The 18036-nt window shown below is 34.7% G+C and overlaps 2 protein-coding genes across 2 annotated transcripts in view; one reads left to right on the top strand and one right to left on the bottom strand.

The window, feature by feature from the left end:
- LOC136028546 (uncharacterized oxidoreductase YjmC-like) overlaps nt 1-18036 on the top strand; it is a 584142-nt gene that overhangs the window by 252334 nt on the left and 313772 nt on the right. The window lies entirely within an intron of this gene.
- Nucleotides 1513-18036, bottom strand: part of LOC136028333 (guanine nucleotide-binding protein subunit alpha-11-like) — a gene marked incomplete at its 3' end in the record, with an annotated part of 41719 nt that continues 25195 nt past the window's right edge. The window contains 3 exon segments of the mRNA XM_065706115.1: nt 1513-1620; nt 10725-10878; nt 13546-13675. Coding sequence (XP_065562187.1) covers nt 1513-1620; nt 10725-10878; nt 13546-13675 — 392 coding nt within the window.

The raw sequence follows: 18036 nt of genomic DNA, 5'->3' as shown, positions 1-18036 counted from the left end.
CATAAGGTGAACAAAATAGTGGGCGTTTGATGTAGAGGGTAAGTTTTCAAATTATCTGTAATCAACATTTGGGAAGTCTTTACTTTCGAATACACTTTCGAAGTATAATCTGGAGAAAACGGGAGTAAGTGCAATGGGGTAGACACCATGAAAACTTTGTGTGTTACCATTCTTCTTCACGAAGTAATATAACCTAATTTCCAACCATTTGGGAACTTGCCAGTTGAGATAATCTCACTAAAAAGTGAAGAGAAAGGATTTTTGAAAAACTGTCAGTGAAGGTTTTAATTAATTCAAACATAATATCTAACGGACAAATGCTGTACTTTCATATTTTCTTAATTTTTGTTTCCACGTCTATGGGCGAAAAAACAGGGGAATTCAAAGATTTTAAATGATAAGGTGTCTAAAGAAAGGTAAGGAAGGCTTTGTAGTAAGGAAGAAGGGATTTTTTCAGGCTGTTATCTAAGGGCTCTTGTTGCAGTTGAATCAATGTTATTTTGGGTTTTCCCACGAATTTAATATTTTATTTGGGTCATAATCCAGGGTTTTAATTTTCTATCAGGCAGGGGGAAGCTGCAAACAAGACCTCAGTTTGCCCCCCCCCACGCCAGCTGAAATTTAGTTTCTTCAAAAATCTTGTCAAAACTAAGAGTAAGCCTACATAATTTAATAATCCAGAAAAAGGGGTCAGTTTTCTTTAGTATATATGTGCCTTTATGGTACCATATGGCTCATTTTTCCATTGCATTTTCACTTATCTGGGAAAATTGGCTCCAACTTTGCCCCCCCCCCCAGGATTTTGACAAATTTAAGCCACTATCAATGAGTCACCTATATTGTGTCCCATGAAGGGGGGGGGGGAAATGAGGGTCCTGAGTACATTATGTGCATTTACAAGAAAACTTATAATGTAATGGAGGCAAAATTTTAGGATTCAGAATGGAGGGAAGGATGGGATGGCGAAATTTACGAAGAGTAGCTGCTAGCTGGATAGTAGGAAGTGAAGTACATCCTCTTGGAAGTACGAGGATGTACTCGTACTTCCATCCTACAGATGGAAGTACATCCTCGTGGTAATATGTCACATCGGAAGTTTTTTTGCTAAATGAAGTATTGCCAGCATATACAATAGACATTTTGAAAAGGACAACCTATGTATAATAAGGATGGATTTTTTATTTTGCTTTTTTATGGTTGTTTTGACTTTTTTTTTGTTTTTTTTTGTAACCATTTCCCATTAGGACCTAGTGTTGAACATTTCATATTTTGTCATAGAATGCGTATATGGCAGCCTATCCTGAAATCCTTCAAAATCTCCCGAGTTTATAAACCTATCAATTTTTCGTGAAAAAGTTTCAGTGATAATAAACAGAATTGTTGGTATTTCAATTCATGGATGATCCTTCTGAAAGGAATTTTTAAATGTATTTTTAGGAGCTTTTTATGAAGGAAGTACAAAGAAAGAAAAATAAGGTAGAAAAGGAGAAAAAAACAAAACAAAAAACTTACCTGTCGCACAGCACATATGAGAATATACAACTCTTCCTGAATCTTGTTTTCTGCTTAAATACATATTTAGAATAAAGTCTTTAGCTGCTTGTGGGTCTTTCTTTGGTCCTTTAAAAAGGAAAACTAGTTTTAATAAATATTATTTTTGAGTTAGAGCAGGCAGAGAGGTATCAATCCCGATCAGGAATTTTAGTTCCCAACCTTGCCGCTTGGGCATTCGTGGCGCTAGTCCTATGCTGTTCATAGTATAGTATAGAATACTGTTCATAGTATAGGATTCATAGAACTACTGTCTCTATGAAACCTGATTTCTTAGCTCCACACCCTATCGTTAGGCATTCGTGATGCTATGCTGGGCCTTCCTGGGAGAGTTCCCATGTAACCCCATTTTTTAATACGAGAAACAGCTCTATTACCATATTTCTAAAGCCCTTTGTCTTGTAAACATATGGGTCCCATTAGCCTGATTTTAAGGCCTAAGCAATGATTCTAAAATATTGTTTCCTGGCTATGCCACATACAGCAACACTGCGGACATATGGATTCCACCAAGTCTGAAAGCCAAAAGGCCAGACTGAATATGACCTGATTTTAAGTCCCATTAAACGATTTCATTTTCTCCCTGGGAGACACACCCCCACAACCAATCTGAAAACATATTATCTCGTCAGATTTTTAGAATTCCAGCAAGTCTTATTTTTCAAAATGGTTGCATATCCTTGCTAAGTTAGTGTCCTATGATGGTCTGAAGCTTACACATAAAAAATGGATGATCTCATCGAATTAGTCCTGAAAGAGTATGGTATTTTTGATAATTTTGAGGAGCTCCCTTCAGAGAAAAAAGGTCGATATTCAAACCCCGATCTAGGCAATTTATATCTGACTTCAACTGACATTGTAGATATGGATAATTTATTCGCCCTATCAAGGTCCAACTCAGATACGAGTACCCTTTCCTCCAGTGACCCACCTATAGACGACGACGCAGAATTTCTCTTTTTAATAAACAAAGAGTTGGAAACATTTCGATGAATGTCGAAGTCTTCTACTAGTGAATGTCGATGAATGTCGAAGTCTCCTACTAGTGACCCTTTATTGGACAATTTATTCACACCTTAAACTGCCAGTGCAGATACGGGTCCCCCCAAAAACAATGATGTTTTACTAAAGAATTTCAACAACCCGTCAACTGGCAACGCCGATACGGACAATTTATTCATCCTTCCAACCTCCAGCCTATCTATAGACACTTCATTATTATTTAATACGATTCAAGACTTTGGCTATAATTTTGAACTACCCCCAAGAAAACAGTTTATTTCATCTCTCCTCAAGATAATTTTCAAGCAGCCCCAAGTAAAGACATTTTACCAACATTGACAAATGAAGTGTTTAAAATCCTTGGTATTAGACGATATACTGGAGATTTTTTCATACAGTGATATTAAACTAGCCCTAAGTTAAGAGTTTGTTTTACCCCCTCAAGATAATTTTGAAACGGCCCCAAGTGAAGAGGATCTATGTATTATACTCCCTTCAAAACAAGGTAATTTTGAAGCAGCCACCTGTGAAGAAAGCCATTTCAATACTACCTCTGACTTTGAAGTAATTAGTGAAAATTCAATTCAAGGTAATTTCGTTTATAATCTGATAGGTGGAGGAGAGACTGAACTGATTTTTAGAAAAATTCCAAAAGAAAAAAATAAAAGTTTAAGAGTTCAAGTTTCTGCTCATATTGTGTCCATTTTGAAGAAAGCCATTTTTTACTCCCCTGACTTTGAAGTATTTAGTGAATATTCAATTCAAGGTAATTTCGTTTATAATCTGATAGGTGGGGGAGAGACTGAACTGATTTTTAGAAAAATTCCAAAAGAAAAAAATAAAAGTTTAAGAGTTCAAGTTGCTGCTCATATTGTGTCCATTTTGAAGAAAGCCATTTTTTACTCCCCTGACTTTGAAGTATTTAGTGAATATTCAATTAAAGGTAGTAATGTTTATAATCGGATTGGCAGGGGAGAGATTGAACCGATTTCTTATTTTCTTAAGAAAATGGGTTTGAAGTATATTTGCAGTCGTGTAAATTTTATTTTTTGTAAATTGCCAACACACCAGGGGCTATTATAGAAGGATTGAGACATGAAATAGGTGAATGGCATAGAAAATTAAAAAAGAATCAAATAAAACTTTAGAGTTCAATTTAATGCTTATATTTTGTTTTATAACGAGGGAAGAGAAGATTATTCTGTAGTTTTAATACAAAAAATTGAGATATTTCACATATTTGCAGATAGAAATGAAATTTTAGACTGTTGTATTTCCAAAATAAACAAGACCGCTTAGAAATATAAAGAAAGAAAACGATCAAAAATGGGGTTTTTAAAGGCCAAATGAAAATACTGAAGAAAACACGAAAGAGAAATTCCCGAAGCCTTAAAAAAAAGCAAACTAGTATTGATTTACCCTTTAAACAGAATCATAAATACTTCATAAATACCCTTTAACCACCATTATGAACTTCCCTTTATTAAGACAAAAATTTCCCTCGTTAGAAGGACTTTCTCTACTTACACGGAAAGGTATCGTTCTCTACAATTACCTAGATTGTTTCGAAAGGTTCTCTGAAAATATACTACTTTCAAAACGAACATTTTATAATGATTTAGTAATCGAACCTATTTTTGAGGCAGATTATGCTTTTGCAAAAACAGTCCGGATAAAATTCAATTGTATGAATTTGAAAGACTATACGTCATTGCACCTAGCCTCAGATGTGCTAACTTCAATCATATTTATGGAGTTTTGTACCACTACTCATGACGTTTATAAGATTGACCGAACCGTTACTTAAGTACCCCATCCCTCGCATATAACACAATGTTGAAAATTATGCAACCAAGTAAAATTGTATTGGTTACAGATGAAAAAATCTCTTTATAGAAAGGGCTATTTACGGCAGTTTAGGTTTCCACAGCGATAGGTAGGTAAAGTGTGACTCTATAGATAAAAAAAAATCCAAGCTATGTACTCTATCTAGATTCAAATGCTCTCTAAGCGCAATGTACGTCCATGTTTCATATGCCAATGGAGGACTTTAAAGTTTTCAGATCCCTCCAAATACCCTGGTTTTAAGACCTTAAAGAGAACGAGCCTTTGGCTATATTATAGAAGTCAATGGGGCATTGAAAAATTCTCTGTATTATGAAGATTTCTCATTTGATTTGAGGATTTGTCTCCTTTTAATCAAATACGGGTGAAAGACAAAAACGTGCATCTGACATTAAGTGAAAAGTTGATTGCTTCTTTAAACAATAAGAAAAAAAAAATTCTACATCACGTAACCTTGATATGTGTTCTCAATCATGGCTTTTAGGTTGATGAAATTCATAAGATTGTCCGCTTTGAACAGGTTCCGTATATTAAGCCCTATATTGAACACTTTATGGAGAAAAAAGCTCAAACTTCTTCTAAAGCTAAAAGTAAGCCTTTTAAACTTTTCAATAGCACCATCTTTAGTAAGTCCTCGGAGCAGGAACGAAAACGAATGCGATAGCATTGTTATCGATTTAAGTCGACTATTACGAATAACAAAATATTTGAATTTTTGATCTTATACCATAAAATCAGAAAACATGGCTTTAACTTTTAAGAAAAATGACGTGTATTCCTTAGGAAAAATATTGCTGCTGTGGCAGGAATCCTTTCAATTTCTAAAAATTATGAGTTTTTTACCAGGATCATTTAGTAGATTTCCATTCCTCCCCCAATGGTGAAAGGTGCCTAAACCTCTGTTACATGGACACAGACAGCTTGTTTGCTGAAATTTAGACACAAAATCTAGCCAAGGACCTGACTTCCCCCATTTCCACTCTATTCCACCCGATTATGGATTTTTCAAATTGGGACCCTAAAGTCTGTCCTCATTTAGTTAACAGCCAAAAAAAATTGGCTTTGAAGATTGAAAAATGAATTGAGTTGTGACTATTTTACGTAGCTTTTCATCGCTGGACCGAAATACTACTGCATTGTAACATCAAGTGGTGGATTAAAAAGAGCAGTAAAGGGGGGTTGGGACACATTTGATTAAGAAAGATCTAACGCCCGAAAAATTCCAAGACACTATTTCTAACAAGAAATTATTAAGGCAAAAACAAATACATTCGATCCATGGACTCTAATCTTTACACAATGGAAATTGTAAAAGCTGCCATTTGCGGTATTGCGGATAAAGTGTATGCTATGGAAGATGTGATTTCAACCCTACCTTCGGGACACCAAAGTCTCTCTCTTCCATCTCATTATGGCACCAATGCCTCTATTGTAGTATTTTTTACAATATGTCTTAATGTTTTAACAGGGTCCCCAATCTTTACACAGTTTCCTCGGATGCTTCGAGGGAAGCGTTTTAGGAGTCCCTCTTTCCCTTCATGGATGTCCCTCATGTTTTACAGGGGAGCAATCTGGAAGGGCCCCGCCCCCTTAACAAGCCAATAAAGGGGATTTTTTCAGAAATAAGAATTTTTTTTAAAGAATTTAAGGTTTTTGTATTATGAATAAAAGTTTTTTAATGTTTTTGTGTTTTTAAAATTTTTGTAAAATGAACTTAAGTTTTTTTAATGTTTTTTGAATTATGAGTTTAAGTTTTTAGTGTTTATATATACATATATATATATATATATATATATATATATATATATATATATATATATATATATATATATATATATATATATATATATATATATATATATATATATACATATATATATATATATATATATATATATATATATATATATATATATATATATATATATTATGTATGTATATAAGTGTTATTTTATCAATAAATATGTTTAAGTTTTACCCTTTTTTACGTTTAGTGTAACATAGGACTACTTCTACACTTAGTATTATAGGATCAGTTCTACATCTAATATATAGGACTAGTTCTATACCCAATATTATAGGACTAGTTTTATACCTAGTATTAAACCATAAAGGCAAGATAAAAGTTAAACGTATTTATTGATAAAAACCATTTATATACGGAGCCTGTTTAAAGCGGACACCCTAATGAAATGCTTCAGCCCAAAAATCAAGATTAAGGACCCATTTCAAGTTTACATGATGTAGACAAATATTTTTCCTATATTTTAAAGAAGCAAACAACTCCTCACTAGATATCCAAGCCATGTTTTCGTCTTTCACCTGTCTATGATTAAGAGGAGATAAAACCTCAAATTGAACTTTTTACCTCGAGACTGGTTGTTGGAAATCTTCATAATACACGGAGTTTTCCCAAGCCCCGCTGACTTCCACAAAGTCAGCTTCAAACTTATAGTCCTCCATTGGCAAATGAAGCATGGTCATACAGTGTATATAAAGACCATTTGTATCTAGACAGAGTCCATAGCATGGATTTTCTTTATCCTTAGGGTTAAACTCTATGTACCTATTTCTATGAAAAACTAGAGCGCTGTAAATAGCCTTGGGTCTGGTTTTATCATTTTCTGTGTACAATGAGAAACCATAATATTTTACATTAACATTAGAAGGGACCCGTAATGGGCACAATTTTTTTTCATTTGTATCACGAAAAAGAACGTTTACTCCTACAGTTGGGTTTTCGATATCCCAGAATTTAATGTTTCATTTGAATAAGTAATCTTTACTCAAAGCATTTAAACGTAACGCTAAAGTAAGTACCCCAGTTTAAGTCCGCTTCATTCAAAGTGTGAAGCCATTTCTTGTTAGCATTGTACCACAAAATTTGGTGCCCAATTGCTTAAAGACTCCATTGGAAGTGTTCATAATGATGGTTGATAGGCTAGTTTATCACAGCTTGCTTTTCCTTTATGTCATCAGGAATTTTGGGCCCTTTTTTGCCAATGGGATTGTTATAATCAGCGAGAGTTATATGCAAATCTAATCCCTTTATCCCTTTTATTACAAACCCAGAACCGTTTTCTGAATATTTCTCAGCAGTCTTGTTTGTTTTGGAAAAATAACAATTTAAAAATTTATTGCTATTCGCAAATCTGTGAAACATTTCCGTTTTGATAGTAACACTATAGATTGATCTTCCATCTCCTCATTAATATGAGCAGCAAGTTGGAATCTTAAACTTTTATTTTATTCTTTTTTAATTTTTCAAAGAAATAGTATGTCTCAACCCTTCTCTGATAGCCCCCGGTGTGCCGGCAATACACGAAGAATAAAATTCAAAATTTATTCGATCGCAAATATCCTTTAAACCCATTTAAAAAAAAGGAATACGTTCAATCTCTCCCCCGCCTATTTGATTATAAACAACATTGCCTTGTATTGAATCTTCCCTAAATAATTCAAAGTCGAGGGGGCGTAATAAAATGGCTCTCTACACGAGTGGCTGCTCCAAAATTATCTTGTGTTGGACGGAGCATAATACAGAGATCCTCTTCACGTGGGGCCATTTCAAAATTATATTGAGAGGGTGGGGGTAAAATAAAATCTTCACTGGAAAAATCACCGATATATTGCGTAACTCTTTAAACAATCGTAAGTCTTTAAACATTTCATTCGTCAATGTTGGTAAAATGTGTTCACTAAGAGCCGCTTCAATATTATCTTGAGCGAGAGGGAAAAAAATAACCTCTTCACTCGGGGGCGGTTAAAAATTATCACCAAAGTCTTGAATCTCATTAAATAATAATGAAATGCCTGTAGATGGACTGGAGGTTGGAAAGGCGAATAAATTGTCCATATCTGAGTTGTCAGTGGAAGGGTCATTGCAATTTCCTAGTAAAATATCACTGTTTTTAGGGGGATCCATATCTGCGATCCATATCCATATCTCCCAGTAAGGGGTAATTACAGCGCCAGTAATCCCTAAAGATATTAAAAAATCGGGAATTATAGGGATAGTAACTCTATGAATCCCAAGCGGCTGGTTTGGGAACTAAAATTTCAGACAATATAGCTACAGTAGCGCTACAAATCCCCTAGTGACGGAGTCGTTAACTAAAATTCCTGGTCGGGAGTGATACCTCTCTTTGTACTGGTTAGATACTTAGCCTCAAATCGGAGGATTATAATGTTTTTTTTTCTATCTTTAAATTTCCTAATCATGTTCATAAAAATCTTCTATTGTTTTAGCCCAACCTGTATTATATTGCTGAGTTTCATTTATTTTGTACTACCTTTGGTTTCATCCTTTATGCTCTCTGCCTGCTCTATATTTTTCTTTTATATATTTTTTCCTTAGCAACCCTATCAATACGACAAATTTATCAGAAAGCTTTGTTTTACAAGAAAATGCAGGGAAATGAAATAGTCATTGGAAAATTGCAGCTTAATCAGTCAGTGTAATTCTATAACTTATTCACTTAAATTTTGTGAATTAATTAATGAATACGCATAGAATAAAATTAATGAATAATAAATAAAATGAATAAATATTGCAACTTAAAGACAAAGACTCTCCAGGTGGTGACTAGGGTGACTATTAGTCCTGTAATATGGATGATATCATATAGCTTAATATAAGTAATTGAAGGTAATTAAAGCATCTAAAACTGCAATAAGTTATGAAAAACAATTAAACAAAATGAATTTAAGTAAAAAAATAGAAAATTAAAGTGTAATTAAAAGATATTTTTCTTGGTTCCAAGCTTAAAACTTAATGCCAGAGACCCTCCATGGGTGGCGACAAGTGTGACTAGTAATTTTGTAACACGAGTGATATCGTATAATATACTTAATATAAATAATTAAATGTATTTAAAGTACCTAAAATAAATTCTGAAATAAACTAATAAAACACGATTAAATTGAAATAAAAAAGTAAAGTAAAAGTAAATTAAAAAGTAATTGTAAGTAACAGAAAAGATATTTCCCTTGATTCCAGGCTCAAGACTAACACTTCTAGGAGTGGCAGGGCTTGTATAAAGTCTTAGTTCATCCAGAGGTCATGTCAAGTGATTCAAGCCTCTGTCATGATCTGTATAACCTACAAAGTTGACTCCAACATCTTATTTTCATCAAAAGACTTCTCCATATTCTTTCTTTAGTGCTCATTTTCTTGTGCCGTATTTAATGGTTTTCATCACTTCAAATTCTTTCGGTTTTGAATTTCACCCAGGTCCTTTTGAGCTGTTGATAATCTGATCAATACCACTTTAAGGTTTCACTGCTCTATTTTCGACGATATGGGTTCAAAAAATTAATTAGTTTCTTTATTTAGATATAATATATTTAAATATTATTATTTAACATCAATTTACAGATGTTACTTAGATAGATTTATTTATTAATTATTTATTTGTCTAATTTATTCATTTAATTATAAATTTATTTCGACTGCGTCCCAACATCCTACTTCTTATAACCGTTAATAATTTGCGACCGTTAATTACCGTTAATTACATAGTGCGTCATTTTGCCAACGCTCATGGTATAGTAATCAATATTGTCTATTCGGACCGCTTGGTTTGAATTATCTCTTAATTTTATAGCCTTTCTTTAATAATAATTTTTCTTATAATAATTTTAAAGCTTATTAATTTTAATAAGCTTTTCTGGTGAAAATAAAAAATAAAGTTGAAACTTCGAACGAACGAAAATCACTGCCTCTCAGTTTGTGCAACATCTGAAAACTGTCTAAAAAACGGGCTCGTGATATTTTACTATATTTTTAGAGTTCTGAAAAGCTAACACTTTACTGAAAAAACAAAACCATGTCACAAAACAGAATTAGGAGCATAAACTTGCCGAAAACAAAAGCATACAGTAGCCTTCAGACAATGAACGATAATACCAATGAATACCAGAGAAACAGAGACTACTTGCAAAATTCTCGTTGTGACTCAAGAAATTTTGTTCTTCTTCTTTGTCAAATTTTCAAAAGAGAGAAACAATCAGTTGGTATTGAAGTTTTCTTGCGTTTTACTGGCTCAAAATTCGGCATATGAAGTTTTAAACTACCCGAGTCTTAAAGGGCATATTTTGTTTCAAGAAATACTGCTACTACTACTACTAACAACTCACGGCAGCACCAAGCCAAGGCCAACACAGCTACGCACACTCCTCCATTTCAGTTTATCCAAAGCCTCCCTCTTTACACCCTCCTGAGAAGTTCCTATTTCCTTTCCCATTCCTTCCAAATAAAGTTGGCACATTTCTTACCATAGGATTATGAAGAAGTTAAATCCCTGTTCTCTTTGAAATAATCTTACCATCGAATTCGGGAAAATAATCAGCCAGGTCTGAAAACATAATTTTTTCTTCAAGTATATCTTTCTTATTTAGGAACAGGATAGTCGAAACTTCAAGAAACCAGGGGTATGAAATAACCGTCTGGAACAGTGCAAGAGATTCGTCCATTCTGTTCTGAAATGAGAATCAGATTATAATTTACTTACACAAGAAGGCAATATCCAGAACAGTTGAAAAGCCCATCCCCCTCCACTAAAAGCATAGTTGAATTCTTTGCCGCAAAGGGCCGCAATATAATTCTACGAAAAGTTACGATAACCATAAGATTCCTTGGGAGGGGGATAGGAATCCAAACAAACATAAGCCCTTATCCCCAGCAGAATGAGATCATAAACCAGTATCGACGCTGCTAAAGATATAAAAAGTTATTTTGAGTAAATTAATTGCAAGTACAACCTCTTTAACCATATTTAGTCTATTCATAACTTCTTGTTTACAAAAGGGTCATAAAATAGCAGCTTGAAAGAATGCGAGAGAGTCATCCATCTTGCCTAAAACAATAATTAAGGATAATCTATTTACAAAAAGTGAGTACATCCAGCAAAGTTGAAGAGCTTCCCTTCCCCTCCCTCTTACCCAAATATTTAGTGCTATAAAAATTTATTTGTGATATTTCATGCTACAGGTCATTGTCCCCCATCTTGTCTATTTGTAATTATAGCGGAAAACTGTTCTTTAATTTATCTCTAAAGCTTCTATACCTATCACCGAGGGTATCAGAGTTTCTTGACTAACCCAATTGTAGCGGGTTATTTATTTTATTGATGTATCGGTGTTGCACGGCAGGCGAACGAGTATTCGCCATAGCTAACAAGCTAAGCACAACAAAACTGTGGGATAGCGTCAAAGAGCCACTATGGTAGACAAAACGCTTAGGATTTTTTTCTCAACATTAATTAACTGTTTAATATGGGTCTCTACTTAAACATCGAGGTCCATTCTATTTGTGGATTTTGTTGTTCTGCCGGATGCTGGAGAGCGTCATCCTACTATTGTTTCAATATTTCATGTTTTATGCGAGTTCAAAACCGTTTCTTTATCAATGTCGAGTTCTTAATTGTGGAGACAGTCTTTCACGAGTGGGTATATTTGTTTTAAGACTAATAAAGACACAAAGGACCATATTGAAATTACCCCCAGCTCTCCGGTGATCCTCAAAAAAGAAAATAAAACTTTCGCCATTTCAGGCCATCATATATCCCTAGACTCAGCGACAAAATCTGGAAAATTTTACGAAAATATGATTTTCCCGTTCCTTCATAAAGTTGTAAGGTCAAACATTTTCTCGATCTTGGGAAATATATATTTGATCCTATTTTTAATATTTGGGTATATAGAGTCTTATGTTCCTACAAAAAACTTTACATTAGCAGAACCTGTAAGCAATTGATAATGCAAGCTTCCAGTTGAGAACATTAGCTGTCAGCTAAGAAAACATAAGCCTTCAATAGAAAAATTTCTGAAGTCTAAAACTAAAAATCACTAATATGATTCTGCTTTCGTCCTTAGAGCTTTGAAAACCCAGGTAATTTACTTTTTTTTGGTGTGGCTAACTTAGTGTCAATAATAAGCAGTTTAACAATTATTTCTTGTTATATATCACCATACTTGATATATTACCAATGCATTGTTTTTCACCAATTATTTTACCAAATATTTTTTATCAATTATTTTACTAATTATTACAAATAAGTACCAATTATTTTTGTTATATATTACCATATTTGATATATTACCAAAATATGTTACCATATTTGAATTAATTCAAATGTGGCAAGTATAGAGGTATTAGCTTGGTTATGTGGCAAATGTAGAGGAAGCAAATTACCCGGTATGATGATAATATTTAGACTTGGAGATGCTGTAGATAAGGTTGTAAGGGAAGGGCAGTGTGGTCTTAGGATAAGAAGGGGATATGTCAACCAAAATTACACTCTTAGGTTAATATCTGAGAAATGCCTGAGTCACCAGACCTGTTTAATCTTTAATTTATAGGTAGCAAGCAAGCGTTTGATGTCCTTGTATGATATACATGAAAAAACATGTTGAAATGATTAGTGCTATGTACAGGAATAAAATTGCTGCGGTTAAGGTGGAAAATGAGGTTAATAGCTGGTTTCTTATTCAATAAGGATTTAAACCGGGTTTTGTTTAATCTCCATTAACATGAATCATTTGAATGGACGAGTTCTAAGAAGGACGAAAATAGACGGAGGAAAGCTTGGAATCAAAGGGAAAAGTAAAACCCTCCTAGAAATACATTGTGCTGATAATCAGAGCAACCCAGATGAACATGTTAGTAAATTAAATTTAATGCTAGCAGAAGAATCAAAATAGAGAAAAAACTGCTTCCTTTTGTGACATCATAGCCAACATGTATTTGAATAAGGCTGAAACGATTACCTAACAGGACCAGATTTATGGAAAAAAATGAATGGGGACCTGTCAATAAATTTGAACAAGAATCATAGATCCCCCTTCAAAAGAATAGTCCCCTCAAAAAAAAACAGAAAATATGTCTCTTTTTAAATGGAAAATTAATATGTAATTCACAATTTTTTTTAGTTTTACTTCATCCCCCCGCTCCTGAGCTAATACAAGAAAAAAAGTCAAATTATTGTCTATATTAATTTATTATTGATAAATTTTCTTTACACATTCCCCCCTCCCCGAAAAATGGTGATAGAATTTGGCTTTTCATTTCTATACGTCAGAACCATCTCCTTGCTTCAAGTTTCTCAAAAGAAAGTATAACTATATAAACTTGGCGTAGAGTTTTACCTGTTCATCCGATTCGTACAAGGTTTGATCATACTCAGAAAGGGCAGCCAGAAAAATTATGGAGGTAACATTGTCAAAACAGTGGATCCATTTTCGTCTTTCCGATCTCTGACCACCGACATCCACCATCCTAAAATCAAATTAATTACAAAAAACAAGTTTATTTCTCGGAAAGTAAGGAGCAACATTAAAATTTAAAACGAACAAAAATCATTTCGTATATGAAAGGGGCTGCTTCCTCATCAACGCCCCGCTCTTTACGCTAAAGTTTGACTCTTTCTCTTAACTCTACTTTTTAAAACAGTAAAAAACTTTAGCGTAAAGAGCGGGGCGTTGATGAGGAAGCAGCCCCTTTCATATACGAAGTAATTTTTGTTCGTTTGAAGTTTTAATGTCGCTCCTTACTTTCCGTTAAAAAAACTTGTTTTTTTTAATTAATTTATGAACATTTTTGAATCAATGCATGTTTTGATTTTGGCTCTCCGCAGATAAATAATTAAAACGAAATTTGCATATTTTTTTTGGCTAATTGGCTTTCTCATAGTTTTGATCGAATGATTTTGAGAAAAAAGCGGGGGAGGAGGCCTAGTTGCCCTCCGATTTTTCGGTTACTTAGAAAGGCAACTAGAACTTAAAATTTTTACGAATCTTTTTATTAGTAGCTTACAAATTAGCTTACGTAACGAACTTCTGTATTCTCATGTTTTTTTACATAGATGAAAGGGTTCACCCCCTCGTCAGTACCTCGCTCTTTACGCTAAAGCTTAAATTTTGTCCCAATTTCTTAGGAATGACCCCTGAATCACAAAAGCCGTAGAATAAATAGTTGAATTTATTAAAAATACTTTAGCGTAAGGAGCGAGATATTAGGAGGAGATGACCCCATCATATGCGTAATAATTTCTGTTCGTTTTAAGTTTTAATGCTCCTCCTTACTTTTAGTTAAAAAAAATTTTCATATTTATTTTTTCATTGTTTTTTTTTTAATAATGCTAGAGAATCCTGCGCTCCCTTCATGAAATTTTTCTTCCCCCATGACAAATTCCTCCAAGGAAAGTTCCCCCAACACCCTCTTCTCAACTCCACCCCCAACCTAAAAATCCCACAGAAAACGTCTGTACACTTCCAAATAACCATTGCTATATGTAAGCACTGGTCAAAGTTTGCAACTTGTGACCCCTCCCACAGGGACTTTGGGGGAGTAAGTCGTCCCCAAAGACATAGTTATGAGGTTTTTTGACTACTTTGAATAAAATGGCTACCTCAGAATTTTCATCAGGTGACTTTGGGAAAATAATTAGCGAGGGAGGGGGCCTAGGTGCCCCCCAATTTTTTGGTCACTTAAAAGGGGCACTAGAACTTTTCGTTTCCGTTAGAATGAGCCCTCTCGCAAGATTCTAGGACCACTGGGTCGATACGATCACCCCTGGGAAAAAAAAACAACAAACAAATAAACACACATCCGTGATCTGCCTTCTGGCAAAAAATACAAAATTCCACATTTTTGTATATAGGAACTTGAAACTTCTACAATAGGGTTTTCTGATACGCTGAATTTGATGGTGTGCTGACTTTTAGGGGTTGTTTCCCCCTATTTTCTAATATAAGGCAACTTTTTTCAGGCTCGTAACTTTTGATGGGTAAGATTAAACATGGTGAAACTTACATATTTAAAATCAGAATTAAAATGCGGTTCTTTTGATGTAGCTATTGATATCAAAATTCCATTTCTTAGAGTTTTGGTTACTATTGAGCCGGGTCGCTCCTTACTACAGTTCGTTATCACGAACTGTTTGATATACAAGAAAAAGAAGTATAACTGTAAGAGACAGTTTTTTTAAATCTTAAATCTTAATCTTTAATTTTGAATCTTAAAAAGGACACTAAAAGTTTCAACTCCGTATCACATGAGCTCCATCCGATCCAAAGTTTATACGACTACCCGTTCAATAAAAACCTTATAACCCCGGGTATAACTTACAACCCTTGCCAATGGGCACTGGGGGATTGTTTCCACCCTAAAGACATGCTTATATGATTTTTGGACTATTGGTAAAACAGTGGTTATCTCAAAATTTCAATTGAATGTGTTTTGGGAATATAGGATATCAGGGAGTGGTATTTGCTTTCCATCATGTTTGACGATTAAAAAGGAACTAGAACTATGCATTTCAAATCAAATGAGCCTCTTCTAAAGTTCGAACTCCCATAAGAACCCTGTATGCCTCTGGGAGGATGACTTACAACCCTTACTCCCTTGCTCGTTAGGATACTGTCCACATCAAAGGCCTTATTTGATCTTTGGAATATATTTGAACAAATGGCTATCTGAACACTTTGATTAGATACATTTGTGGAAAATATGACATAGAGGGGCGGGTAACCCGAGTAACTTTCACTCTTAAAAAGGGAACTAGAACATTTGATTTTCAATCCAATGATCCTTCTCTAGGAGTTTATACGGTCACTCTTTCCATAAAAAACATTATATACCCTCCGGGCATAACTTAAAACCTTTGCTCCGAGGTCTGTGGGGGGAGGGGCTCATCCTCAGAGATATAATTTTCAGATCTTTCAACTACGCTGAACCAAATGGCTATCTCAAAATTGTGATAAGAAGTGTTATGGGAATTGAAGGGCGTGGGCGGGAAGGCTTATTGCCCTCCAATCACTTTTGACTATTAAAAACTCTTTAATAAATTAATTATTAAAGTTTTATAATAGCACCTTCAATTTTCAATCGAATGAGTCTTTTCGGAAGTTTCTACGACGACAAAAGGACATCTGAAAATTTTTATCTGATACGTTTCAGGATGATGTGAGTGGGGGGGGGTTCCACCCTCCAGTCACTTTGAACCTTAAAGAGGCTAATAGACCTTCTGATTACCAATCCATTGAGCCCCCTCCGAAATTTATTCGACCAAGTTTTCCACAAACCTTTATATACCCACAGGACATAACTTACAACCCTACCCTGAGGGCCATGGAGAGGGGAGAGGGGTTGTCATCCTCAAAGACATAACTTCCTGAACTTTTAACTATGCTGAACAAAATGGCTATTTCAAAATTTTGATTGGATGTATTTGGGGGAATGGTGGGCGTGGATGGGAGTTAGTTTCCCTCTAATCACTTTTGACCATTAAAAGAGGGGCACTAGCCGCTTCAATTTTAAATAGGATGAGCCTTTTTAGACGTTTTTTACAACAAAAAATGGCAATCTCAGAATTTCTACCAGATGCTTTTCAGAAAAATACACGTTGTTGGTGGGGGGGGGGTGTATCCGCCCTCCGATCACTTTGAATCTTAAAAAGGGTTCTAGAACTTCTGATTACCAATCCGATGAGCCCTCGCTGATGTTTATACAACCACCCTTTCTATAAAACTTTATATGCCCCTAGGGCATAAATTACAATCCTTGCCCCGAGGGCTGTGTGGGGGTTGTCATCCTCAAAGACAAAATTCCCAGACCTTTTAACTACAATTAACAAAATGCCTATCTTAAAATTTTGATAAGATGTGTTTAAGGAAATGGTGGGCGTGGGAAGGGGGTTTGCTGCACTCTAGTCTCTTTCGACCATTAAAAGGGGCACTAGCCCCTTCAGTTTCCAATCGAATGAACTTTTTAGAAGTTTCTAGGACAACAAATGGCCATCACGAAATTTCTATCAGACATATTTTGGAAAAATACAAGGCTTGGGGGGTATCCACCCTTCGATCCCTCTGAATCATAAAGAAGACACTAGAACTTCTGATTACCAATCCAATGAGCTACCTTTGAAGTTTATACGATTACCCTTTCTATATAAATCTTAAATACCCCAAGGCACAACTTACAATGCTTTCCCTAAGGGCTATTGGGGGGGGATTGTCATCCTCAAAGACATAATTTTCGGACCTTTCAACTTCGTTGAACAGAATGAGATTCGTTGAACTATCTCAAATTTGGATTGGATGTGATTGGAGAAAGGATGGTCATGAGGGGGGGTTAGTTGCCCTCCAATCACTTTCGAATAATTAAAAAGAGCATTAGTCCTTTCAATTTCCAAGCAAATTAGCCCTTTTCAAATTTTTGCGACAACTCCTTCTTTACGAAGTGCCCTGGTCTTGACCTAATGCCTGGCCAAAAAAAAAAAAAAAAAAAAAAAAAAAAAAAAAAAAAAAAAAAAACATTGTGCCCAAATCGCTCTCTACTGAGGAAGCACTATTGTTTAACTACCTTACTTAAGTAATGAGTACTTCCGGATATTTTTACTTAATTTATAAAGTGTAACCCACTTTATAAATTTTGCAGGTTATTAATACTTGAAATACTTGTACTTGAAGTATTTCCCAACATTGACAGAAGGTTTGGGGGAGGGGGGGGGTTAATTTCAAATTAATCGGTAACCTACCTAAATTCCTAGTCCCCTTGAGACGACTATACTAATGGTACTTGAGGGTGACGAAGCGCCTCTTTTTGTAGACCGTGTAACATAAGAGATTCTGTTCACA

This window comes from Artemia franciscana, chromosome 6 (genome assembly GCF_032884065.1).
Source record: "Artemia franciscana chromosome 6, ASM3288406v1, whole genome shotgun sequence".
In the NCBI taxonomy this organism is placed as follows: Eukaryota; Metazoa; Arthropoda; class Branchiopoda; order Anostraca; family Artemiidae; genus Artemia; species Artemia franciscana.
Note: the sequence above shows the minus strand (reverse complement) of the source record. Positions and strands in the feature narration are given on the sequence as shown.